At 52.6% G+C, this 26,565-nt stretch overlaps 1 protein-coding gene across 1 annotated transcript; it reads left to right on the top strand.

Annotated features, from left to right (window-relative positions):
• Positions 1-12,451: 12,451 nt before the first annotated feature.
• Positions 12,452-26,358, top strand: CAMK1G (calcium/calmodulin dependent protein kinase IG). The gene is made up of 14 exons (XM_041427177.1): positions 12,452-12,704; positions 16,260-16,376; positions 18,458-18,586; positions 18,838-18,912; positions 19,463-19,601; positions 20,606-20,729; positions 21,223-21,298; positions 21,760-21,872; positions 22,706-22,784; positions 23,225-23,312; positions 23,749-23,998; positions 24,179-24,356; positions 24,768-24,884; positions 25,815-26,358. Exons 2-13 carry the CDS (start codon positions 16,285-16,287, stop codon positions 24,859-24,861), a joined length of 1,437 nt encoding a protein of 478 aa, XP_041283111.1. The 5' UTR covers positions 12,452-12,704; positions 16,260-16,284; the 3' UTR covers positions 24,862-24,884; positions 25,815-26,358.
• Positions 26,359-26,565: the final 207 nt, after the last annotated feature.

The following is a 26,565-nucleotide window of genomic DNA, read 5'->3' as shown; positions in this document are numbered from 1 at the left end:
TGGAGATGGAGAGAGGGAAAATGAGCCTCGACAGGGCTTGGGGAAAAAGCACAGCGCCACTTCGCAGTCCTTCCTCCTCCTCTTTGTCACAGCACCCCTAACGAGCCCTGGGATTCATCTCAGCCCTAATGACACTCACCGCGCCGATGTTTCTCCCAAATTTAGTCAAGTGACAAGGCAGAGTCTTTAATATGCAAAGGAGGCCTTTGTGTGACTCCCCAGAAGTTTGTGTCTTGTCAAGCCTTACAGGAATTCCGGGGGAAACAAATTGCTCCGATCACAGGAGGGGCTGCCGCAGCAGCAGCGGGAGAGGGTGGGCTCAGCCCGGGCTCCTGGAGCAGCCAGGGACCCCCGGAACCCCCTCCTGCCCGGGCACCCCTCAGTGCCACCCCTGGCAGTGCCAGGGGCCACCGGGCCACTGCCCCAGAGCAGCCCTGGGCAGAAATCCCTGCCCCAAACCAACCCCAAACCATCCCTGGGCAGAAATCCCTGCCCCAAACCAACCCTAAACCGGCCCTGGGCAGAAATCCCTGCCCCAAACCAACCCCAAACCAACCCCAAACCAGCCCTGGGCAGAAATCCCTGACCCAAAACGACCCCAAATCAACCCAAAACCAACCCCAGAGCAGCCCTGGTCAGCAATTCCTGCCCCAAACCAGCCCTGTCCAGCTCTCCCTGCCCCAAACCAGCCCCAAACCAGCCCTGGGCAGAAATCCCTGCCCCAAACACCAGTCCAGAGAGCTGGGTTTGGGCCTCAGAGTGACGATGGGCTTTGCAGTCACAGAATTAAAAACAACCCCATACATTTAGGCATTTTCATGGGGCTGTCTTTGGGGTTTGGTAGTCGTTGCTTTGGTTGGGTTTTTTTTTGGCTTTGTTATTGTTTTTGTTTTGTTTGTTTTTGGGTTTTTGTTTTTTTTTTTTTTTTTTTTTTTTTTTTTTTTTTTTTCCCTTTGGGGCTATTTTTGGATGAAATGGGGAGGAAATAAAGCAACACTCCCCTCCTAGCCCAAATCATTATGTTAGAAAATGCTTCTGGCCAAAGGCATTAAATTAAAAAGAATGTGTCATTTTCTCCTGATAATTTTTAATTGATCACATCCACCACAGAGGTGGAGCTTGGCTAGAAAGGGTCTGCACCAAACAGCTCCTATTTGTCTGTGATTTCCCTGGGGCACCTTTTAAACCATTAAAATTTACAAACAACTTCATTTCTTATTAACACAGTTCCTTAATTGCTTCCATGGGAAAAGAGTCAAGTTATTTGCATCTTCTTTTCTTGGGGCTCCAGGGCTTTGGAGCAAACATTTAAGGATAAGCTTTGAAATGAAGCAGTGGCTGTGCTGCAGAGCCAGGCCAGGCTCCTCTCCAGGCTGCCTCAGACACCTGCCCACCCCACCAGGCCCTTTCAAACCCCTGGCACAAATAAAGGGATGGTTTGGGGCACGGTTTTGGATGACCCTCTGTTGGCAGCTCACACCAAGCCACCTCCCTTGTCCCCCACATCTGCCCAAAGCTCTGAGCACCCAGACAGCATCTCCTGACACAGATCCTGCATCTCCCAGCACGGACAGCTCCAGCCAGGGAGCTTCCCATCCCTTCAGTGCCTCAATCCAGCCCCAGGCTCCCCAGCAGGAGGATGAGGCTCAGAGTGCCCACGGTGTGTGCTGAGCTGTCCCTGGCAGCAGGGCTGAGCCTGCACAGCCTGGCAGAGCCCCCACAGCTCCTGCAGGGCTCAGGGCAGCCCCTGGGCCGGGCCAGGGGCAGGGGGGGATCTCAGCAGCCACTTTCACCCCAGACAGAGCCTCCAGGCTGGCCAGCAGAGCCAGCTCAGCATTTCTGGTCTGCTGGAGGCTCCTCCAAAGCCCAGCAGCTCTTGCAGCCCCTGCACAGCCCAGACTGGGCTGGGGGCACCTGGGGCAATGGAAGGGGGATGGAATAAATGACCTTTAACCCTCCCAAACCACCCTGACTGATGATTCCGTGGATCCGTGCTTCTCTGACAGAAATAATGCAGAGTGCTGCAGCCCCAGCTCCCTCCTGCTCCATGGGGTGTGTGAGAGCCCTGGAACTGCAGGATCTGCTCCTTGGGGTGTGTGAGAGCCCTGGAACTGCAGGATCTGCTCCTTGGGGTGTGTGAGAGCCCTGGAACTGCAGGATCTGCTCCTTGGGGTGTGTGAGAGCCCTGGAACTGCAGGATCTGCTCCTTGGGGTGTGTGAGAGCCCTGGAACTGCAGGATCTGCTCCTTGGGGTGTGTGAGCCCTGGAACTGCAATAGGATCCTGCTCCATGGCTGTGTGTGATCCTGCTCCTTGGGCTGTGTGATCCTATAGGATCCTGCTCCATGGCTGTGTGTGATCCTGCTCCATGGGCTGTGTGATCCTGCGGGATCCTGCTCCATGGCTGTGTGTGATCCTGCTCCATGGGCTGTGTGATCCTGCAGGATCTGCTCCTTGGGGTGTGTGTGATCCTGCAGGATCCTGCTCCTTGGGGTGTGTGTGATCCTATAGGATCCTGCTCCTTGGGCTGTGTGATCCTGCAGGATCCTGCTCCTTGGGGTGTGTGTGATCCTGCAGGATCCTGCTCGTGGCTGTGTGAGCCCTGCCCTGCAGGATCCAGGCTGTGGGAGCACATTCCCAGGAGCACCCAGCCCTGCCGTGGAAATCCCCAGCTCTCCCTCTGAGCTCCGGGTGCATCCAGGGAACGCTTCCAGCGCACGGCACCGCGTTTGCCGTGAGCTGGTACAAATCCCACAGATTCGCTCCCCATCTAAAGACTGAACTATAAATCCCAGAGCTATATTGAAGCTGGATCTCACCCAAAGCCAGGAGTCTGCTGCTTGGCTTTAAATATCGCTGGGAAATAGAAAGGGATCCTTTTAGTTAATACTAATTATTATTCAGTCTATCATTAACAGCAACTGCACTTTGATAGACGGGTTGAGAAGCAGCTTTGCTTTGCACTGATGAGTCTGTGACGAGTTGCCAAACTTTCCTTATTGCTGATAATTAGCTCCTGTTCCTTCATCAGCTGCTCCTGCTCCAGCCCCGAGTGCTGAGGCTGCTCATGCTGGGGGGGATGGTTCTGAGGCAGGAGGGATCTGAGCAGGCTTCCAAAAATCTGAGTGGGCAGGGACAGCTGCTTGCACCGGGACAGAGGGAGAAAGGAAAAAAAAAAAAAAAAGAAAGTATTTGCTTCCATGTTCGGAACTGATCTTTATAAAATGAGCTTTGCAAACCTCGAGCTGCTCATCCTCTCCCCAGCGTTTTTAACAACACAAACACCATGCCGTGATGGCCGTGGCGACTTTTAGGCTTCCTGCTGGTAACCACGGAATGGCTTCAGGTGTGCTTTAGAACTTCTGACACATCCATCAGGGTGTGACAAAGAGAGCTGGGGCACAGAGAACCCATTAGAGGAGCTTTGCTCAAAATTCCTGGCAGTTGAGTCATACTTTTGTAAAATAAAGCCTCTGTTGATGTCTCCTCGGGGCATAAGAAGTGTTTATAAAATACCCATTACACACAGGGATTATGAGCAATTTGGAGATTTATTTTCATAGGCGAAACTGATAAAAATCTCCGAAAATTTCGAACATTAATTTCGTCAGTCGTCAGTTTGGCAGCTCCTTTGTTCTAGGGGACAAAGGTATCCAATGTTCCAGTGACCTCCAGTGGGGACCGGCGAGAATACAGCGACCCTGCAGCCCCGGGTGGACAGGACAGGGCTGCCCCGTCCTGCCCCGGACAGACAAACAGAGCAAGGGGTGCGAGAAAACCTCCCTCGTTTTTTATTGAAACAGCTCAAACTCGCCCCCATCCCTCTGGTGCAGAAACTCGGTGCAAATCTTCCCTGTCTGGACAACAGGACCTTGGACAAAGCTGCCAACCCTAAAATCCTGCAGGTTCTTCACCTTTTCATCAGTCAGCACAAGGCAGGGCTCAGTCTCATTCCTGGTTATCTCCTGATGACTTCTGAGCCAGCCAAGAACCAAAGACTTTCAGTCCAAGATGAATCCCCTCCTTCCTGCTGTTGGTCAGGGAAGAAAAGGAGGATGGTAATTTTTAAACCACAAGTCCTTATCACCATCTGGTCCTGATGAATATGGGCAGAACTCTGGCTAATAAATGCAGGATTAAAAAGCAGAACAGACAGCAGGGGAGCACATCAGTCCCACCCTGTGCTAAACTCACAGAGACCACCTTGAAATGGGAGGAAACAGAAGGAGAACCCAAGCCCTGGTGTTCTGGATGTGAGTCAGGAGAGGCACCAGGACTAAACCAAGACTAAACACCTCTCCTGATCCCACCTTCCTCAGCCCCCAGAGCTGCAGTGACGTTTATCCACTCGGGGCTGGCTCCAGCTCCCTTTGGAGCCCCTGGAGGAGCCCACGGAGCTCCTGGAACTCGGTGTTCCTGGGGAGACACCACAGCCCTGGCTGTGCTCACCCCAACAGGGACCCCAGCAGTGCCACAGCCACCCCAGGAAACACCTGAGCACTCCTGAGCCATCCCCAGGTAGAGCAGCACTCCCAGGGAGCTCCACGCTCCCAGAGCATCCCCCTGACGTCGTTTCTGCCTGATAGCACGAGAAAAACAATTGTGCAGTTTGCCTCTTTCTTTTCATAATTAAAGAACAAACATTTCCCTGGGAAGTCACTGAAGGTCCCAGAGCCCCATCCCTCATGGCAGTGAAACTGCACAGAAGGGTAATTCTTCATCATGGAGAGCACCAGGACCATGCAGGGGCTCTATCTGCCACTGTCTGCACAATATTCATGTAGAAAATAATATATTGGCTCCAATCAATACTTCCCTGGCTCCTCCATCCATCAGCCCCCCTCCATTTGATAAAAGTCCTTCCATGTCACGTTTGCCCAGACTGATGAGATCACAGCACCTCTTCCCAGCGTGAGTGATGGTGTGGGGATGTGTAATTGCCCAATAAATCACACCCCCAGATCAAAGAGCTGAGATCCTCTGGGTGCCAAGGAGGCACAGCCAACATCAGAAATACAATAAGTTAATTAATTGCTGCAAGATTTTTACCACCTTGAGACAGGTTGAGCGTAACTTGTCACACACAGACACCCTGGAGGAGCCAGCACCTGAATTCCTGGGGGATTCAGACCCTCCTGGTGCTCCCATCCCTGTCCCAGGCACAGCCCAGCACCAAGGAGCTCCTTCAGCCGAGAAGGGGAAGCCACAACCCAGGAATGTGAGCTCAGGATAAACCCCCCAGCATCCAGAACCCCCTGCTTTACAGGCATCTGATTGCACCGCCTTTAATCCTTTCTGTCAGCCCTGCAAGATCAGGTATTAGCATCTCTGTAACCTCTTGTTCCAATTAAGACAGCAGATCTTTGGTGCTCACCTCCCCGGCAGCTTCAAAGCAGCGCTGCCAGGGCACTGGAGTGTTTGTGCTTTGCTGAGTGGCCCTTGTAAAACAGAAATGATAATGAACTCGCCACGGGGAGCTTTCATAGAAGTGTGCAGCCATTAGCGGTGGATTTGGGCTGAAATAAGGCAGGTTCAGCTTTGGGGAGCTCCCAGGGCGGTGCTGTGGGGAGCAGGCACTGCTCCCACACGCTGCAGCACTCAGAGAGCCCGGGGTGCAGCCTGTCCTCCCCACAGAGCCACCCCACAGCCCACCCTGCTCCTCCAAAACCTCGGGGTGCTGCCAGGAGAGCACAGGGCAGGGGTGTGCCCTCCTGGAGCTCAGGGGAGCATTGCTTTGGGAGGATTTCCCACGGACACAGACCCCATGTTCAGTATCCAGTATTCAGTATTCACTATCTGTTATCTGGTGTCTAGCATTTAGTAGCTAGTATTCAGCATTTAGTATCTAGTATTCAGTATTTAGTGCATAGTAATTAGCATTTAGTAGCCAGTATTTAACATTTAGTATCTAGTATCTAGTATTTAGTATTTAGCATTTAGTAGCCAGTATTTAGCATTTAGTATCTAGTATTTAGTACTTAGTATTTAGTATTTAGCATTTAGAATTTAGTATTTCATATCTGTTACCTAGTATCTACTATTTAGTATCTAGTATCCAGTATTTAGTATCCTGTATTCAGTGTTTAGGATTTAGTATCTAGTATCTAATATTTAGTATCTAGTGCTCAGTATTTAGTATCTAGTATTTAATATTTAGTATCCAGTATTTAGCATTTAGTATCCAGTATTTAGTATCTATTTTTTAGTATATAGTATCTAGTATTTAGCATTTAGTATCTATTATTTAGCATTTAGTATCCAGTATTTAGCATTTAATATCCAGTATTTAGTATTTAGTATCCAGTATTTAGCATTTCATATCTGTATTTACTGTACAGTATCCAGTATTTAGCATTTGGTATCTAGTATCCAGTGTGCAGTATTTGGTGTCCAGCATTCAGAACCATTCCTGGCAGGGTTCCTGCAGCCCTGAGAGGTTCCTCCCCTGCCCCAGCTCATCCCTGGGCAGGGCTGGTGCTCGCCCAGCTCAGGCAGGTCTGGCCCAGCTGGGAGCAGCTCTGAGCTCAGGGCACAGCCCAGGACACAGCCTGGGTCAAGCTGAAATCCCAAAAGCTGCTTAAGAAAGACTGAGCATTGTTATTTTTCCCGTGTCTGTGATGAGAGGCTGGGCACTTTCTCCCCTTGCAGCCTGAGGTCACAGGGCAGGGGAACAGAAAAGATTTTTTTTTGTACAAATATCACCAGCTCCCTGCACAAACACTGGGAGCCAGACCCTCCGACCAGCCCTGCTCTCTGTGCAGCAAGCAGGTGCTCGGAGAAAGTAAAAAAAGCCAGAAAACCAGGCAGAAAAAGAAAGTAAAAGCCTCAAATGCATTTTCTCAAGCAGTTTATCCACTCCTCACAGGCCCCGAGTTCCATTTCTCTGCTGCTGTCCCAGCACAGCTTTGCCAAAGGTTTGCTGCAGTGAATTCCCCATCTGAGCACAATCCTCCTTTCCTCATCATCTGCTTCTCCCTCACTGCTGCGTCTGCCCAGAGCAGATTTCAATAAAATCATGTGGCCATAGAGCTTCAGCTCTTTGTCCCTGCTCTGCCCTTGGCCAACATGAAGAATTAAAAAAAAAAAAAAAAAAAAAAAAACCCCCCCCCCCCAAAAAAAAAAAACCCTCCCAAAAAAAATTTGAAATAAAAAAATCCAAAAACAAACTCAGAAAAAAAAAATCTTGGTGGGGGGGATGAATTTAATTGGAAGTTTCAGTACTTTTCCAAACATCTCTGCTGGATTTCACTCCATGCTGGTCTCTCCCAACACCCTTGGCCAAGTTAACCTTTGGAAAGGTTCTTCTATTGATCCACTCATCCACGGACATTTACATTTCTTGGAGGGAGGGAGAGGCAGGGAAGAAAATTAAATTACTTTGCTCAGTGATCTTAATTATCTGAAAGAATTCTCTTCAGTCAATTCTCAAAAAAGAACTCTCTGGAGAACAGTGTATTTTAGTTTGGATAAAGCAAAAGGAGCTGAGTCCAAAGGAACACATTTTGTAACTTATTTAGAAATACTCAATTAACCATTTGAGTGAGGAATCCAATCAGAGCTCCTCCATTACACTTAATTATTAAAAGCCATTTGTGGGGAGGCACAAAAGGAAGGGTCTAAGGCAGCTCCCTGTGCCTGAAAGGGCAATTTTAGCAAAGAGCTGAGGGAATCTTGTGCAGGGACTGCACACAGGGGTGACGTGCCAGTTTTGGGGCTGCGTGAGGCATTTCTGAATTTCTGTGGCACTGATGGAGAGGTCAGGCTGTGAAATGGAAATTCCTGTGAAATGGAATTAATGGCTCAGAGCCCCGTGGATGGGAGGGCAAACACCCCGAGCTGGGATGTCCCAGCCCAGGAGCTCCTGTCCTGACCTCCCTGGTGCAGAGTTCAGCCCACCTTGCAGCCCCCGAGGTGCTTCACGGGCTTGAAAGCAGGGTGGTGTTTGAGGGTTCACTCAAAGCAAACAAACTGCTAAAAATAAATTGGTATCCCATCTGTTGCCAGGCAGGGAATTCAGCCCAAACGGTCGGGGAGGGGGATGAAAGGCTGCAATAAACACCTTGAAATGGATATCTGAGACATTCTGTGGCCTGGGGGAAACGGTCTGGTTTTCTCTTCCTTCTCTTTTAATTCGTTTTTGCTGAGGGGAAGAGTGAGGGTGGGCTTGTGCAGCACGAGCAGAGGAGCACACAAACACCGAGATGGTTCATGCTGCAGTGAACTCGTGCTGATTTACGGGATTTCATGGGCAGGAGGTGCTGCAGGGGGCTGGGGGTGAGCACGGAGCCAGCCCAGACCCTGAGTGTCCCCAAGGATCCCTCCCTTGTCCTCCCCACTGCAAAAGCCATCCTGTGGCCAACCCTCTGCTCGGGGAGGGAATATTGTGCAGCCACGAGGTGCAAAGGGAATGGCTCTGGAAATTCTGAATTCCGTCGCTCCTGCTGCCTTCTTTGCCCGTAAAAGTTGAAGTATTGAATTCTCCCCAAGAGCACAGGGCCCTGGGCAGGGCAGGCACCTCCCTGGGGGCTTCTGGAGGACGCTGAGGTTCATTCCCACTGTGCTCCTGTCCCAGGTGAAGCTTCCAGGGAATCCCAAAGGCTGGGGACGGTGCTGGGAGCTGCCCTGAGGGAAGGACATGAACCAAAGCCCAGCACAGCCCCACACCAGTGAGGGGTGGGCACTGCTGGCTGCTTCTCCCAGCAGATGGGCAGGGCCTGGAGGGGATGAAGGAGGGGATGAAGGCCCCAAGGCAGCCAGGGATCCCTGAGCCTCCCCAGATGCACTAAAGGAAGTTTTGCTCTTCAGGGATGCATAATTAACCCCTTGAGCAAACATCTATTCAAACCTGCATAATTAGCACTGAATTTTTCAAAGGGCTAATGAAAGGCCCTTTTAGGTTCCTAACTGGCTTCCTCTTCCTCAGCTCTGGGTATGAACTGGCAGCACAGGAAGGGCTCTGTGTGGGCTGGGAATGTGAGGCTGGAATTCCACACAGGGTGACCAAGGGTGCCCAATCAGCCTCTCCTCGTGGGGGCTCTCAGAGCTCAGGTTGGAGACATGCAGCAATGCAGCCCCAAATCCCCAAATCACCAAATCCCCAAAGCCTGGCTGGTGGGTCAGTTTGGGGATGGTGGTTTGGGTGTCCCACCAAAGCAGGTTTGTAAGGAAATGATGGAGATGCAAGAGATGGATGGAATTATTTAGGGACAGATAATGAAGCTGTGCAGTAAATGTGCCACTGAACAGGGTAATTAACAGCAGTGTTAATCAGCAGCTAATGGTATGATTCTTTGCCATTTTTAAATGAGTGGTTACCATGTAGTCTCCAGGACCAGAATCCCCAGGTTAAGGACAACGTGCAAAACCTGAGCCTGAGCTCCTTCACCAGTTTATCCACTGAAGTTTAAAAACAAAGCCTGGAGAAAAGAGCAGCTCCTTCCAATCGAGGCGACTCCAAGGATGCAGCCCCTCCTCGGCCCATTCCCAGCCTGCCGTGGATGGAGGAGCCTCCCTGCTTCACAGAGCCCTGATCAGGGCAACGCAGAAAGGCAAATAAAGCTGCCAGGAAGGCGTTCTTGAAATGCACTTTATTCCAAGGAGCTGTGCCACTGTAACTCCCCCCGGCCAGCCGCTCGGAGCCCCAGCGGCACCGCGGGTGTTTTCCCAGCTTTTCTTTCCTCCAGGCTTTCCCCGTGCTGCCGGGGCCCGGCGCTCATCGGCTGTGCTGCAGTGCTCTCTGCTGGCTCCAGCCCGGGATGCTGCGGCTCCCAGGGCTGTCCCGGACCTGGCCTCAGTCACAGAACGCTTTGGGGTTGGGAAAGACCTTCAGGAATTCGAGCCCAGCGTCGCCCAGCCCTGCCACAGCCGCCCGTGTCCCCAAGGGCCACCCGGGGCTGCCCCTGGGTGAGGCACAGCCGGGGCTGGCAGGGCAGAGCCAGGCTCCAGGAGAGCCCAGGGATGCCAGCCCTGGCCCCGTGTTTGCCTGCTGAGTGTGTGTGTGCATTCAGGGGGTTCTGGCTCAAAACCCTCCCCCTGAACCCCCCGGGCACGCAGCTGCTGCCCAAAGGGATCTGTTCCCCTCTCACTGAGGGTCTGGGGGGGAAGGGATGGTAAAGATCATCTGTTTCCACCTTCCCCTGTCCCAGGTGCTGCCAGCCCTGCCCAGCCTGGCCTTGGCACTGCCAGGGATCCAGGGGCACCCACAGCTGCTCTGGGCACCTGTGCCAGGGCCTGCCACCCTGCCAGGGAGGGATTCCCTCCCAGCACCCACTCCAAATCTTCCCTCTTCCAGTTTGAAACCGCTCCTCCTTGTCCTGTCACCAGCTGCCTCTGTGCAATCCCCTCTCCATCCTTTCCGTGACTCTCAGGAGATATTTTCTCTTTCCTCCCAGGCGTGTTCCAGGTGCTTCTCCCCAGGGGTGGGGGCAGCAGCACCTTCCCCCCGTGCAGAGGGGCTGCTGTGCCGAGCATTTGCTGTTTCCCTGACACCCCCTCAGTCTGATTCACAGCCAGCAGTGCAGCTTTCCCTGCTGCTCTGGGTAACAACAGCTATTTTAGCTCCAGCTCAGCACAGGGCCCTGCGCTGCGCTGCTGCTGCCCCAGATTTCCATCGGGAAGGTCAGGAGCCCCCCATCTCCGTGGATTCCTGCCCAGCTGAGCCCTCGGGAGCTCTCCCCCTCACTCCTGCAGGTTGTTGCTGTTTTCCTCCGGCTGTTTCTGAAGGCTGAGCTCTGAGCTCTGGGGTGTGGGAGCGCTGCAGCCGAGGAGCTCTGCTCCCCTTCCTTGTTCCCAGGAATGCTTCTCCCTCCTCTGACTCCTGGCCAGCCCCAGCAGGGCCCTGGGGGTTTGTGCCCACTGGGTTCTGCGGGGGTCAGGCAGGGCTGGGCTGGCACAGCCACCTCCCCCCAAACAGCTCTGGGGGTGGCACAGGCAGAGCTTCCCTTTGTGCTCCTCAGCTCACCTCGAGCTGCTCCAAACCACCCCAGGATGGCTGGGAACCCCCTAATAAACACACCAAAAAACCATAATAACCCCCCAAAAAACCCCTAATAAACACCCCAAAAAAACCCCTAATAAACACACCAAAAAAACCCAATAAACACCAAAAAAACCCATTAATAAACACCCCCCAAAAAACCCCTAACAAACACACCAAAAAACCCCTAATAAACACCCCAAAAAAACCCCTAATAAACACACCAAAAAACCCCCCTAATAAACACCCAAAAAACCCTCATAAACACCCCAAAAAACCCCCTAAGAAACACCCCAAAAAACCCTAAGAAACACCCAAAAAAACCCCCTCATAAGCCCCCCAAAAAACCCTAATAAACCCCACAAAACCAACCCTAATAAACATCCCAAAAAACCCTAATAACCCCCAAAAAACCCCTAATAATCCCCCCAAAAAATCTCTAATAAAGCCCCACCAAAACAACCCCTAATAAACCCCTCTAATAAACCCCCCAAACTCTCCTAATAAACCCCCCTAATAAACCAAATAAACCCCCCTAATAAACCCCAATAATCTCCCCTAATATACCCCTCTTATTAGAGGGGTATCTAATAAATAAATATCTAAATCTAATAAACCCCCCAATAAACCCCCCTAATAAACCCAATAAACCCCCCTAATAAACCCCAATAACCTCCCCTAATCTACTCTTCTAATAAACCAAATAAACCCAATAAACCCCCCAAAAGCCCCCCACTCCACTCTGGTGTCTCCCCAGCAGTGGGACTCCTCGCTCCACAGGTGAGGCCTTACAAGGCTTTCAAGGGAAAATCCCTGCAAATTCCACCCAAACCTCGCACTGAAGGAATCCTGCACGTTCAGAGCCACGTCCAGGAATCCTGACTGAAATCTCTGGGGAGTTCCCAGGGATGGAGCCCGACCAGCAAAGACAGGAGCAACACCCAAGAGCCTTTGCCTTGGAACCAAGCTCGTGAGGGAAAACACACTGAGAAAAAGAAGGTGATTTTCAAGTATTGCCTCAGAGCTGATTTATTCCTGACATAAAACTAAACTCCACAATGATACAGACTTTTCCCATGCATTATTCTAGATGGCAGTGTAAATCAGCTGAGAATGCAGTCAGTAAAGTTGTTATTGCCAGCTCTAAAAATCCCACACCGTAGAAAAGATTCAAAGAATTATTCACATTTCCTCTTTTCATACGTGCTGCGCTTGAGCAGGCACTCACAGGGAGGTTTTGAAAGCCAAAACAGAGCCATTGTGGGGGGTAAAACAGCCCCAAATCCGGGCATGGGGATTAACCTCTGCCCAGCGATCGCTCTCCAGGTTTGTGCCATTCAGAGACGGTGAGGAGCATCCCCTGCCGGGACAGCCTGTCCCTCCCGGGGCAGTCCCACAGAAATGCCAGCTTTGCCAGCCCATGCCAGGGCCGTGGGGCGGTGTCCAAGCCCCGGGGAGCTGTCGGGGCGAGGAAGGAGACTCGGTTTGCAGCGCAGCCGGGGATGGCTCAGCAGCGGCTGCTGCACGCCCAGCTCCAGCCCTCAGCCTGCTGCCACCGGGGCTGCCAGCCCTGCTGCATCGTCCCCGTGCCCCTGGTGGCTCCCTGGTTACCATCTGGGCTCCATCTCCTCCTCTTCCTCCTCCTCCTCCTCCTGCCGAGCTCTAATCCCCGCAGACTCGGCGCCGAGCGCGAGCAGCCAACAGGAGTTGCTTTGTCTGTGCTGACTTGGGTAAGCAAAATTTCCTTTCCTTACGAGCCGTTTGCTGTTCCTGCTCCTGCAGTGAAGCAGGTGGGAGCCCTGCTCACCTGCTTTGCTTTGGATTGGTTTTATCTCGTAGCAGGGAAACACCAGAGGACTTCTCCTCCGTAGTGTCCTCCGGCACTCGTGTTGCCTTCCGCGATTTCATAGAAAGCTGTCTCTGACATTTTCCATCCAACGTGTTGTAGGAAGTCTGGGCTATTTACCATGAAAATGGAGATTTTGCAAGTGTCCCCCAAGTTGCCTTGGAATGGATGGCGTGGTGGGGGGACACGGGAGCTTTGATGTGGGTTTGTTTTTAATGGCGAGCTCGTGGCTTCAATTTCTTGTTCTTTTGTCCCTGAACACGGAGGCTGCCCTGGCACTTCGTTCATTCATTCATCCATCCATTCATTCATTCACATGCAGATTTGCTTGCTTTGCTCTATTTTTTTTTTTAAATCAAAGCCCTTTGAATTTTTATCCCCCTTTTTTCCTATAAACTTCTAATTCCAAAGGCAAAGCCCTGAAAGCTGCAAGTCTGCTCCCCCTGCACATGGAAGTTTGTCACGAGACCATTAATCATGACTTACAATCATTCTGCTAATGCAGAGCATCCATTCAGAACCAGGGGCTGGCTGCAGATGCATTTGTTGCCGTGGGATGTGGAAGCAGAAGAGATTTCCTCGGGAAAGATTTAAGCAAGGTCATAATAACAAGTCTTGCACCCTGGCAGTGTCGTGCAGGATCAGCCAGGGCAGAGCTTGCTTGGCTCAGGCTCTGGGAGAGCCCAGAGGTCAGACATTGATGCCACACTTGTTTATTATCTCCTGTCCAGGATATAAACCCAGGTGAAGCCCTGCATGTGGCTGTGTTTGTTAGGATGGGGAAGCTCCACAAATCAAAGCTGTGTCATGCACTTCACTCCCAGCTCCAGAGGGTCTCACCTGCATTACTTAATGAGCTTTTCACTCCCAGCTCCAGAGGGTCTCACCTGCATTACTTAATGAGCTTTTCAATCTCATTATGCAACCGTGGCACACCGGTGTGCTGGCACTGCCCGGAGGTGAACGGGCACAAGGGCACCACAGCCCCTTGCTGGGATCAGGGGTTAAAATCATGTGAATTATTGAAATAATTATTTAAAATAATGTGAATTCCAGGTGCCCGTGGGTACCCTCTGTGTGCTTGCCAGGGCTGGGGTCAGGGTGGAGCTGGCAGGGAAGGAGGGCACGGCAGGGGTGGGAGTGTGCAGGTGGGCACAGAGCAGGGCAGGAAATGCCAGCAGCAGGGGTTTGCCCATCCTCTGCCATGGTCCCACTGCTGGGGGAAGTTTCTCTAGCTGAGGGAGTCCATCCATAAACCCAGGGTTGGGCACCGGGAAGGGCACAGGGTGCCCAGAGCAGCTGGGGCTGCCCCTGCATCCCTGGCAGTGCCAAGGCCAGGCTGGAGCAGCCTGGGACAGTGGCAGTGTCCCTGCCCGTGGCTGGGGTGGCACTGGAGGGGCTCTGAGGTCCCTTCCCACCCAAACCAGTCTGGGGTTTGGGGATTCTTGCACCACAGCTTGAATAAATAACAAAAGACAAACAGCAGCTACATCAAGAATTGCCTTGTGCCCAACTGCTGCGAGTGCAACAGGTGATTCAGGCAGAGTGAGAGACCCTGGGGAGCTCCCACAGACCCAGGGAATTCCCATTCTCCCGACCCCACAACTGCTGGGCTGAGAGGCCGCTGTGTCCTGCACCCACCCCTGGGCAAACCCTTCCCCTGGTACCAAAAGAGGGAAATCCAGGGGAAGGATGTGACCCAGCAGGAGCAGAGGGGGTGAATGTCCATCACCTGAGCACTGCTGGCATCACAGGATGGTTTGGGGACCTTAGAGACATTCCCTTCCCCCCTGCCACGGGCAGCTTCCCACCTCAGGAGCTCAGACATTCCATTCTTTTGCTCCAGAACAGCAGCATCTCCTCCCGCTCCTCCAGAGAGGCGAGGGCAGGCAGGACATGACTTGTGCTGATGGCACAGGGAAACTGAGGAAGCAGGAATCAGCCCCAGGCGTAGGCAGCGAGGGCTGCTCCTGCAGCCTGTGCCCAGCAGCACTGCCACACTCCAGGGGACAGCAGGAGCAGCTCTGGGACCAGCACATGATTCACAGAGAGCGGGGAAAACACCACCCTCCTTCCCTTGGGAGCAAAACTCCCTTTAGAGTAGGGAACTTGTTGAATTCACAAGGAATTAAACATCAGAATACTCAGGGAGTGGAGCTGAAATGAGCCAGGCTTGGGCAGACTGAACCCCTGGGCTGGGATGGGACAAACTCTCAGAAGTGAGTGTCCGTCACCCGCTGTCCCCCAGTGCTGGGGACAGTCACCTCTGCCTGTCCTGTTCCCAGGCTCTCCCTGCCCCGTTCCCTCCGTCCCAGGAGCTGCTCCCAGCCAGGACGTGCTGCAGCACAGGAGCCCAAAATGCCACTTGTCCCCAGGGCCAGGCTGACCTACTTGGGGTTTTTATTCTCTTTTTCCACCTCATGTTCTCTGGTTGGCAGCAGCCAGGGACAGGAATGGAGAGTTCCTCTCAGTTTTCCCTGTCACTCAGCACCACCCTGCCAGGTCTGATATTTATTTAAAGTGGGTAAAACTCACCTGCTGTCACAGCTGAAAGTCTCTGCCAGCAAATTCTTTTTCTGTGCTATTCCAGATCTGTAGATTTGGGTTTTCTTTGCTGATGACTGCAAAGAAAACATTATTTAGGAACTTCAAGTAATGGCAGAAAGTTTTCTACTGATTGATCAGCATTTTTGTGAAGGACTTTTGACCTTCCCTGATTTCAAAAGCAATATAAGGCTGGGCTCTAGAAGGAGCTGCATTTCTGTGAGTTACACAGGCATCACCAACAAGAGGTAAATAAAGGTCAGGTTCATGAGGCCTTTGGTGATTTTATGGACTGAAGGCTTCAACTGTTTACAACTGAGTCAATTTTGGTTTCAATAATGTTAAATTAACCTTTAAAAATTGTGTCAAGGAGCTGAGAACCCTGCAAACGTGCTAATTAAGGAGATAAAGTAGGTTCAGGAGGAATCCAATATCTAAGCAGTCTCTCATGGAAAAAAAGACCTTTCAGCTTTTTCTCTGCTTTAATACTTCTGCCTTTTCCAAAGGGATAAAAAACATCCAGGAGAGCTTTTGCTTTGTCTTCTGAAGGCTCAGCAGTGCCCCACAGCCCCTGGCTGCCTTCCTGCCCTGGGCAGGAGATGCTCCCCACTCCCAGGGACGCTCCCTGCTGCCCAGGGTCACTTTTATATCTATTTTCCCTTGTCTCAGGTTCCAGTGTCCCTCCCCAGTGTCCCCAGACCCGATCTCATGACGAGTTCTGAGGGATTTGGGGAGCATTTCCCAGCCCCCAGGCCTTGTCCAGCTCTGAGTCCAGCTGTGACTGGGGAGTCCTGGGCTCCCTGCCAGCCCAGACCGTGACAGTGACGGTGACAGTGACAGTGATGGTGACAGTGACAGTGACAGTGACAGTGACCTCTCCTCCTCCTCCTCGCAGCGTTCCTGCTTCCACTCTGGAGGAGATGGGGCGCAAGGAGGAGGATGGCAGCGGCTCCTGGAAGAAGCAGACCAGCAACATCCGCAAAACCTTCATCTTCATGGAGGCCCTGGGCTCGTGAGTACCAGCGCTGGCCCGGGGCAGGAGCAGCCCCAGCCCAGCTCCCCAGATCCTCCTGGCCCTGCCCAGTGTCCCCAGACCCTGCTGGCCCTGCCCAGTGTCCCAGGGACCCGCTGCTCTGGGACTGGCCAGGAGCAGGTGAGGGGTCTCTTGGAGCAGGTGAGGGGTGCCCAGGAGCAGGTGAGAGGTGCCCAGGAGCAGGTGAGAGGTGCCCAGGACCAGGTGAGGGGTGCTCTGGAGCAGGGTTGGGGTGCCCAGGAGCAGGTGAGGGGTGTCCTAGACCAGGTGAGGGGTGCCCAGGAGCAGGTTAGAGGTGCCCAGGAGCAGGTGAGGGGTGCCCAGGAGCAGGTATGGGGTACTCAGCAGCAGGTGAGTGGTCTCTTGGAGCAGGTGAGGGGTGCCCAGAAGCAGGTGTGGGGTGCCCAGGAGCAGGTGAGGGGTGTCCTAGACCAGGTGAGGGTGCCCAGGAGCAGGTGAGGGTGCCCAGGAGCAGGTGAGGGGTGCCCAGGAGCAGGTGAGGGGTGTCCTAGACCAGGTGAGGGTGCCCAGGAGCAGGTGAGGGTGCCCAGGAGCAGGTGAGGGGTGCCCAGGAGCAGGTGAGGGGTGCCCAGGATGCTGCTGCTGCTGCTCCCATCCTGGCTCTCCCTTCCCAAACAGCATCAGACCCCCAGCCAGCCCCCCCAGCCCCGGGCACAGCCCCAGGTGCCCCCTGCCCTCCCTGCAGCCCCCCTGACCCCGAGGCAGCCTCTCTTGCAGGGAAGGTTTTGGGGTTTTTGCCCCGCTCCTGCTGCTGCAAGGTCAGGGGCTGGCGCAGCACAGAATGACAATAACAAGTTGTATATTTAGCTCAGGAACCCTGACTCAGTCGGGGAATGAAACAAAAACAAGGATGTTGGAGTTGTACAATCCTTCCCTGTGCGTTAACAGCTTCATTTGCCTATTCATGGGGATGAGACAACAAAACATTTCCAAGGTTGTGGGGGAGGAATTGAATTACCTCCACCAGCAAGTTCTGTCATGGACAAATTTTCTGTGACTTCTGAGCCCACAAGAAAGCTCCCAAAGAAGCAGCTACTCCAAATTCTGTGCCTTGTCAGCCTCAGAGATTAATTGAATTATCCAGCAGCTTTCACTAAAGGAACGAGGTTAGAAGAAGATTTGTTCTCTCCTAGCCCACTTGTTGATTCATCATTTTTAATAAGGGGTATAATTATTATAAACTGTTTGGGACAGAGATGTAGAACAGATGCCCCAGCAGCTGATTTGTAGGTTGTTCATTTCCTACTATTGCTTTAATAGGAAAATTTAGCATTAGAAATTGGGATTTTTCCCACATGCGTCGCTTCAGCTCTCTGAAGAATTGAAATGAAGATCTGGGACTTAAAACCACCTCCAAGTTGTTATCACTTTTCCCAGGCTCCACAGCACTGCCCTTCCTTGCCCTGCCCTCAGCTCCCTGCAGGGCTTTGCAGACTCACAGCAAGTCCCATTTAACGCCCCCAATTAAGGAGCTGCATCATTAAAGGTTTGATGAGGATTAGTGAGGTCAGGCCCGGCCCAGGGTCACTGTCACTGCCCCAGCCTCGTGCTCAGCTCCCAGGACAAAGCTGTAACAGGATTTTAGGCAGGTTATAAATACCTGCTGCTGCTGCTGGGGGTGAGCAGACACTCGCTGTGACACTCACTGTCACTTTGTCCCCGAGGGGACACAGGGCCACAGCCTCTGCAGGCAGGAGAGAAAGCAGAGGCTGAATCTAAAGATTAACTGGGCTTCCCCTGCTGTTTTGCATTTTGGATTTGCAGAATGCTGGGTGACACAACCCAAACTGCAGCTCCCTCCTGGACCGTGCAGAATTAACATTTTCCCTGCAGAGAAATCGTGGGGTTTTATTCACATTGCATAACCTTGCCTTGAACACCCTGAGTTTGGGGCTGCTCCAGTACAGTTCCAGCTTTAGAATCAGCACCCACATAAAGTTCCCACCACACAGTTTTCTGTGCTGTTTCCCCTCTCTGCCTGTCCCTCCCGTTCCCAGAAGCAGCACCCCCTGAAATGCAGCTTCTCCCCCTCTCTGCAGAGGTGCCTTCTCTGAAGTTTTCCTGGTGAAGCAGAAAAGCACTGGCAAGCTCTTTGCTCTGAAATGCATCAAGAAGTCTCCTCTCAACAGGGACAGCAGCCTGGAGAATGAAATAGCAGTGCTGAAAAAGTGAGTGTGACAGTGCAAGGAGCATTCCCGATGTGCTGGGGACTTTAAATAAAGGGTCTGGCCCCCACTGATGGTGCCTGGTGCTCCAAGAGGAATTGGATGGATCAGTGATCCTCTGCCACGCAGGGGGAGGGACAGCAGCCCCAGAACCCCCAGCAAACTCTCCCTGGTGATTAAAGCAAGATGTCTGCTGGGTTTCCCCCCTTTTGTCCTTGCCAGGATTTGTTTCTGACCCACATTTCCCTTTGCAGAATAAAGCACGAAAACATCGTGACTTTGGAAGATATTTATGAGAGCACAACCCACTTCTACCTGGTCATGCAGCTGTGAGTGCCAGCAGAGCCATTCCTCCGGGGCCAGGGCAGGAGCAGGGGCATGTGTGGGATGTCAGCACCAGCCTGGACACTCCTTGTGGCCCCTTGGCCCATCCCCGTTCTAACAGCAGCTTTCTGAACCACGGTTTGGGTCTATTTATGCAAATTAATTCCTCACAGTTTGGCAGGGCAGAGAGAGAAGTATTTCTAATTAAAGCTGTGCCACGCAGGGTTTCTAGAAATGGAATGGGCACCGTGTCAGCAGCAGGGAACAGCTCTGAGCACCCGGCTGCTGCTGCTTGACTGCAGGTTTAGTAAAGAACAAAACCCTCTAGCCACTTGTGGAGGGGAGCCTGAGGCAGGGCTGGGTCCCTGCAGCCCAGCCCTAGCAGGACTTGCCTCACAAGCTCCCCCAAACTGCCCAGCTTTGGCAGCAATCCCCACTGGCAGCCTGGCATTGCACCCAGGAGCATCCATCAGCCTCCCAAAAACTGCTGAGAAAGGAGCAGAAACTCAGCTGAGCTAACACAAAAGCTTTGTCCGCGTTTATCTCTCTCCCCAGGGTGTCTGGGGGAGAGCTGTTTGACAGGATCCTGGAGCGGGGTGTTTACACGGAGAAGGATGCCAGCCTGGTGATCCACCAGGTGCTGACAGCCGTCAAATACCTGCACGAGAACGGCATCGTGCACCGGGACCTGAAGGTGAGCCCTGCCCGTGCCCCCTCACCTGCTCTGCCCACCTCCTTTGCCGTGAATTCACCTCGAATTCACCACAAATTCACCACGAATTCACCTCGAATTCACCACAAATTCACCACAAATTCACCATGAATTGACCACGAATTCATCACTAATTCACCATGAATTCACCATGAATTGACCACGAATTCATCACTAATTCACCACGAATTCACCACTAATTCACCACAAATTCACCATGAATTCACCACAAATTCACCATGAATTCACCACAAATTCACCATGAATTCACCATGAATTCACCACAAATTCGCCATGAATTCACTACGAATTCACCACGAATTCACCACGAATTCACCACAAATTCACCATGAATTGACCACGAATTCACCACGAATTCACCATGAATTCACCATGAATTGACCACGAATTCATCACTAATTCACCACGAATTCACCACGAATTCACCACTAATTCACCACGAATTCACCACAAATTCACCATGAATTCACCACTAATTCACCACTAATTCACCACAAATTCACCATGAATTCACCACAAATTCACCACGAATTCACCATGAATTCACCACAAATTCGCCACGAATTCACCACTAATTCACCACGAATTCGCCACGAATTCACCACGAATTCACCATGAATTCGCCACGAATTCGCCACGAATTCGCCATGAATTCACCACGAATTCATCACTAATTCACCACGAATTCACCACGAATTCACCACTAATTCACCACGAATTCACCACAAATTCACCATGAATTCACCACTAATTCACCACTAATTCACCACAAATTCACCATGAATTCACCACAAATTCACCACGAATTCACCATGAATTCACCACAAATTCGCCACGAATTCACCACTAATTCACCACGAATTCGCCACGAATTCACCACGAATTCACCATGAATTCGCCACGAATTCGCCACGAATTCGCCATGAATTCACCACGAATTCACCACTAATTCACCGTGCCCACAGCCTGAGAACCTGCTGTACCTCACCCCCGAGGAGAACTCCAAAATCATGATCACGGATTTCGGCCTGTCGAAAATGGAGCAGAACGGGATCATGTCCACGGCCTGTGGGACTCCAGGATACGTGGGTGAGCCAGGGGCAGGAGTGGGCTTGTGCTGATGGATTTCCTGGAGAAAGGGTTGTGCACACCCAGGACATGCCTGGAAGAGGGAAAGAAATGCAGCAATATGTTGGTAACAACATGGGACTCACAGATGCACTGCACAGACCCTATAAACGAGTGTAGGGACTGAAAAATCTCAATATTTTAAAAATGCAAAGAAAAGGGTAATTTTAAGGGCAATATATTTATTGAAAAAATATATAAAAATTCTTTTAATGCAATGGGATTTTGTTTAATTCCCACCAGACTGCACTGGCTGGATGCAGCTCTGTGGTTAAACCTCAGCATGCAGGCAGAGATTGTCTGCGGTTCTTTCTGTGTAACGACATAAAAAAGATCCAAAAACCACAGACTAATTCAGCTGGGCAACGGGGCTGTTCCTGGCTGAAACTGCTGCTTCCCCCAGCTGGATAATTCACTATTGCTCAGAGCTGCCCTTTGGTTTGCTGTCCTGCAGCCCCCGAAGTGCTGGCCCAGAAGCCCTACAGCAAAGCCGTGGACTGCTGGTCCATCGGGGTCATCACCTACATCCTGTGAGTACCGGCGGGCAGCAGCATCCCGCTCCTCTCCCGAGTCTGCCCAAACACAGAGACTAAAGGGACGTGGGGAATCGAGCACAGGAGAGGAGATGAAAGGAATCCCATGTGCTCTGTCTGTGCCTCATCCTGTGGTTTGTTTTTCTCCAGTTCCCTACAAATACCGTTCCATCTTCCCGGGGACTTTTTGTTTCGTTTCCTCCCACACTTCTCAGCTCGGTACCAGCTGTGGCTTTGTCCTCTCGCTGCTGCAGTGGAGTTTTTAACTCTTTTGTGCAGCTTTGCCGATCCCCTGAGCAGAGAGGGACAGCGGAGGGGGCAGAGCAGCTCCTTGTCACCGCTGTCACTCCTCGCTCGCGTGGCCACGGAGGAGCCTGTGCCACTCTGTGCTGCGTGTGGAGGAGCCTGTGCCCTCTCTGTGCTGGCACTGAAGGGCCCCTGTCCCTGCTCTGTTCCAGGCTCTGTGGGTACCCTCCTTTCTATGAGGAAACCGAATCCAAGCTCTTTGAGAAGATTAAGGAAGGCTACTTCGAGTTCGAGTCTCCGTTTTGGGATGATATCTCCGAGTCAGGTAATGAAGGGATGGTGCTGGGTCAGCTTTGAGGCTCCTTCTGACCCAAACCCTTCTGTGATTCTGTAAGAAGGGAAACTGCAGTTTTTTCCCCATTTTTTCCCTCTGTCCCATCAGCCACCACTTCACCAGCCCAAGCTGCTCGTGGAGCTCACTGCAGGCGGCATCCTCACGGCTTATTTCAACATCAATCTTTTATACAAACAAACAAACAAACCTAGCAGGGGGTGTGCTGGGGTTTAATAACAAACATCACAATCATTCCTGCAAGAAAAACAAAGGGGGAAAAAAACAGGGAGAGATGTAAGAGCTCTTCAGGGCAACTTCTAAATCTGCTCAGTTTTCACTTCATGGTTTCTAGAGTTATTTTTTTGGTGAATAATTCAACTCCAACTTGCTCAATCTAAGAGTGAAGTTTGGTACATCCAGAGTTTATATTTTTTCATCTGGAGCTTGTCACTATAAGAATCTTCCTTTACTGGAGTAATCACAGAATTATTAAGGTTGGAAAAGAGCTCCAAGATCAAGTCCAGCCTTTGACTGAATCCCACCAAGCCGCCTCACCAAGTGCCATCTCTCATTTTTGAGCACTTCCAGGGACGGTGACTCCACCACCCTGGCCAGCCCCTTCCAGTGCCTGACCACTCTTTCAGTGAAGAACTTCTTCCCAAAATCCAACCTGACCCTCCCCTGGTGCAGCGACACAACCCCCTTCTCCTCGGGGCTGACCTCTGTGCTGTTCATCCAGCAGCATTTCCCATGTCCTGTTAGGATCAGCTCTGGAAGAAGGAGACAATAACTCCCTGTCTGCTTTTTCCCCCTTCCCCAAACAGCCAAGGACTTCATCCGGCATTTACTGGAGAAGAACCCGAGCGCGAGGTTCACCTGCGAGGAGGCCCTGCGGCACCCCTGGTGAGGCTCGCGGTGCCACGGGCTCCTGCAGCCCCAGGTGTCACTCTGTGTGCTCCGTGGGAGAGGGAGCAGGAGTGTCCCCGCAGCAGGAGTGTCCCCCACCCCGTCATTAACGTCATTAACATCATTTACATCATTAACGTCACCGCCTCCCCCGCGCTCCGGGCTGGCTCCTTCTTGTGTGCAAAGAAAGCAAACCATGAATAATTAAAGATGCAATTTGTGCATATTTGCCTCCACAAACAGAGGCAGAGGAGAAATCCCACCCTGAGCTTTCCCAGGCTTTGAAGTGTGTGTTTGTGTTACATTTTGTTGCTGTTTTTCCTTTGGGTTTAATTATTGCTGATTGAACGTACAAAGCAGCTCGGTGCTTCCAGAATGTGGAATGCCTTACAAATGCCATCTGCCTACGAGCCCATTTCCTTCTCTTCCATCTGCAGGATTAATGGAAATACAGCCCTTCACCGTGACATCTACCCATCTGTCAGTGCTCAGATCCAGAAAAACTTTGCAAAGAGCAAATGGAGGGTAAGTGGCTGCTGCCGGGAGCCCACAACAAACACCAGTTGCTGTCAGCCAGCACCGAGCAGGGCTTCAGCTGGGTGGGTGAGCACCCAGAACCTGGGATCCTCCAAAGCTGGAGCTGCCTGCAGTTGATGCCTACAGGCTGTTTGCAGCAACATTCCCAAAGTGAGATTCACCACAAACATGGAGCTGCAGGGCTCTCCCCAGCAGAGCAGAGGGCAGGGGGTCATTCCCTGCTGTTCCCTGCTTTTCTTGGCTGGAAGCAGCTGTGAGCTCCAAACATCAGCAGCTTGCACCCGATGGAAAGGGGGTGTTTATGGCAGGAATGTGCCCATGCCAAACAGCCAGTCCTGACAGCACTGGTGTCACCTGGGGGGGGGGTTCACAGCGTGTCCTGGCATCAGCAACTGCTCACTGGGGCTTTTGTCTCCCTCCCCAGCAAGCCTTCAACGCCGCGGCCGTCGTGCACCACATGAAGAAGCTGCACATGAGCGGCCACGGGGCAGCTGAGGGCTCTGCCCCTGCCACAGAGACCTCAGAGCCCCCCAGGCCCAGCAGCCCCACCGGGACCCCCCCGCCAGGAGCGCCAAGAGATGACAAGGACACAGCTCAGGGCCCCTCTCAGGGGCACCCAAACCCACCCAGACCCCCTCAGCCCCAGCAGGACATGGGACTGGGGGAGGAAAAGCTGCCAAGCCCCACAGAGGAGGGACCCCTGCCTGGGGACAGCAGCCTGGCCCTGCAGGACACCCCCAGCCCCCCAGAGGAGGGACCCATGCCTGGAGAGAGCAGCCTGGCCCTGCCAGACACCCCCAGCCCCCCAGAGGAGGGACCCCTGCCTGGGGACAGCAGCCTGGCCCTGCCGGACACCCCCAGCCCCCCAGAGGAGGGACCCCTGCCTGGGGACAGCAGCCTGGCCCTGCCGGACACCCCCAGCCCCCCGGGCAGGAGCTCCTGTGGCTGCAGCCCCTCCTGTGTGGGCCATGAGAAGATGAAGGCGTCCTCCTGCTCCGAGACAGTGCTGCTCAAAAAGTCTTCAAGATCCCAGTAGGTATCCAGGTCCCTGCCATCAGCTCCCAGCAAATGGAATGGGAATGGAGAGGCCTGGCACAGGAGTCGTGGCCAGCTGGAGGGAGAAGGGGAGGGATGAGCCAGTGCTTTGTTTGGCTGGAAGCTGTGCCCAGCCCAGGCTCTGCTGGTGTCCAGCACGGGTGAGCAGGGTGCCCAGGCTGGGTGGCACAGCTCCCATGGACTGCAGCTCACTGCTTTTCCACAAGAGTTACCAGTGGCTCGAGCTGCTGCTGCTGAGACCAGACCCTGCCTTGGCTGCAGGGACTGCACCCAGCCCTGCTCTGACAGCTGATGTTCTGTACACTGACACCACGATTCCCCTACAGAATGATCCTAATTAATTGCAATTTCTCTTCTTTCTGCTCCCTTTTACCCATTCCCAACCAGTCATTTCAAGTCAGAGGTTCTTGTTCCAATGAAAACCAGTAAACACTCGTCTCACTGTGGCACTGGGCAAACTGGAGTTTGTTTGATCATGTGATGGAGGCAGCCACGTGGTCAGAGGTGAGTGCCCTGCAGTCCAATCTTAAGCTGCTCTTAATTAATCCAATTAGGGCAGGCAAAAGGGAAAGGCACAAATAGCACAGTGACTGTACATGAAATGAACAAACCCAGGTTTTTTGCAAGAGCCTTTCACCAGCACCTCTCCAGCCATGAGAGCTCTCAGCTTCCACCAGGGCCAGGCCCCTGACTCAGAATCCAACTTTCACATCCCAACGGGGTTGCCCACGGTGAGAGAGGGAGCCAAGCTTGGGTTTGTCGTACCAAGCTCTACACTGATTTCAAGCTATTCATGGGAAAAACAGCGATGCAAACCTGTCCCTCAGCTGGGGTTGGGCTGTTCAGCCAGGTCTCAGCTGTGGCCATGAGCACAGAGCTGACAAGAGCTGCAGCTCCAGGGCTCAGCACAGGCAGCTCCTCTCTTTGCCAGCTTTGGCTCAGGCAGGCTTGAATATCTTTGTGAGCAGAGCCCAGAGATGCTCATTTTGTAAAGCAGAGTAAAATGATGCAACCTGGATCCCGCTTGGCCACAGCTTGGCTCAGCGCTGTCATCACTTGTGTGTGAGCAGTGAGGAGCTTTGCTGTCAGATCCTGCTCTGAGCAATGTCCCAAAGCTGTGTCCTGCTGGCACAGCTCTCCTCAAAAGCCACATCAAGCGAGCTCCCTCCTCTCATGCCCTGTGCCAGTCTCTGCTGATGAGGTTGTTTGATCAGGACTGCAAAGCACAACGGATTAACAGCAGAGACCAGCGGAGTCAGAGCGCTGCAGACTCCAGAGAGGCCCATTCAGCAATCAGAGCTGTGGCAGCCCTTTGTCAGAGCCACAAAGGGACCCCAGCTGTCCCTGCCCACCGGGCTCATCAGCAGCACGATCTGCAGGGAGCAGGGCAGGGCAGCAAAGCCCAGTCCTCACCTGGAATTCTCTCTCTTGCAGAACCAGAAGGGCTCTTTTACTCTTTTCTGCACTTCAGAGCCAGACTCGGAGCAGAAAGGAGGCTCTGCCCAGCCAGCAGCTCTGGAGAGCAGTGACCAGCTGGGGCCAGGGGCACAGCAGTGCCAGGATCCATCCCTGCAGTCAGCTCGGGGTGTTTCTGGATCATTCCAGCTGGGAGGAGGCGAGGGAAGGTCTGAGGCTCCTGCTCCCACACCCAGTGTACATTCTCATAGGGCATCACCAGTGCTGTGAGCTTCTGTTTCCTGCTCCCTGTTTAGGTGTCACTGCACAAACACCCTGAACAACATCAGCCCCACAAACCAAAGCCATGCAGAGCTTTACTCCCGTGGCAGCTCCCTTGTTTTTACAGCCCTCTCCTCTCCTCTCCTCGGGCTTGGTTACTCCAGGCTTTGGCACTCTGGATTCAGCTGCCCAGCCCTCAGTGCAACAGGAGACAGAACCTGCTAGAAACCTCCCTGTGTGTGACAATACCACAGCAAGGTCTGAGCTCCCCTTGCAAGGCTGTTAATTGCACAATGAACACTTGCTTAATAAAGCTGAGATTTGTTTTGTAAAGGGCCTCTTGGTTATTCATAGAAATCTGACATGGAAATGGTGTGTTAAGTCCCTCCTAAAGCTTTCCCTGTGCATCCCAGACCTGCTCCCACTGGTGTTTTTCTGGCAAAATGTTCTGTGGAAAATAAGCAGATTGTGGCAGAAAATCAAACAAGACATCTGACTTCACCTTTGA

This window comes from Onychostruthus taczanowskii, unplaced genomic scaffold (genome assembly GCF_017590055.1).
Source record: "Onychostruthus taczanowskii isolate IOZ18803 unplaced genomic scaffold, ASM1759005v1 scaffold97, whole genome shotgun sequence".
Classification (NCBI taxonomy): domain Eukaryota; kingdom Metazoa; phylum Chordata; class Aves; order Passeriformes; family Passeridae; genus Onychostruthus; species Onychostruthus taczanowskii.
Note: the sequence above shows the minus strand (reverse complement) of the source record. Positions and strands in the feature narration are given on the sequence as shown.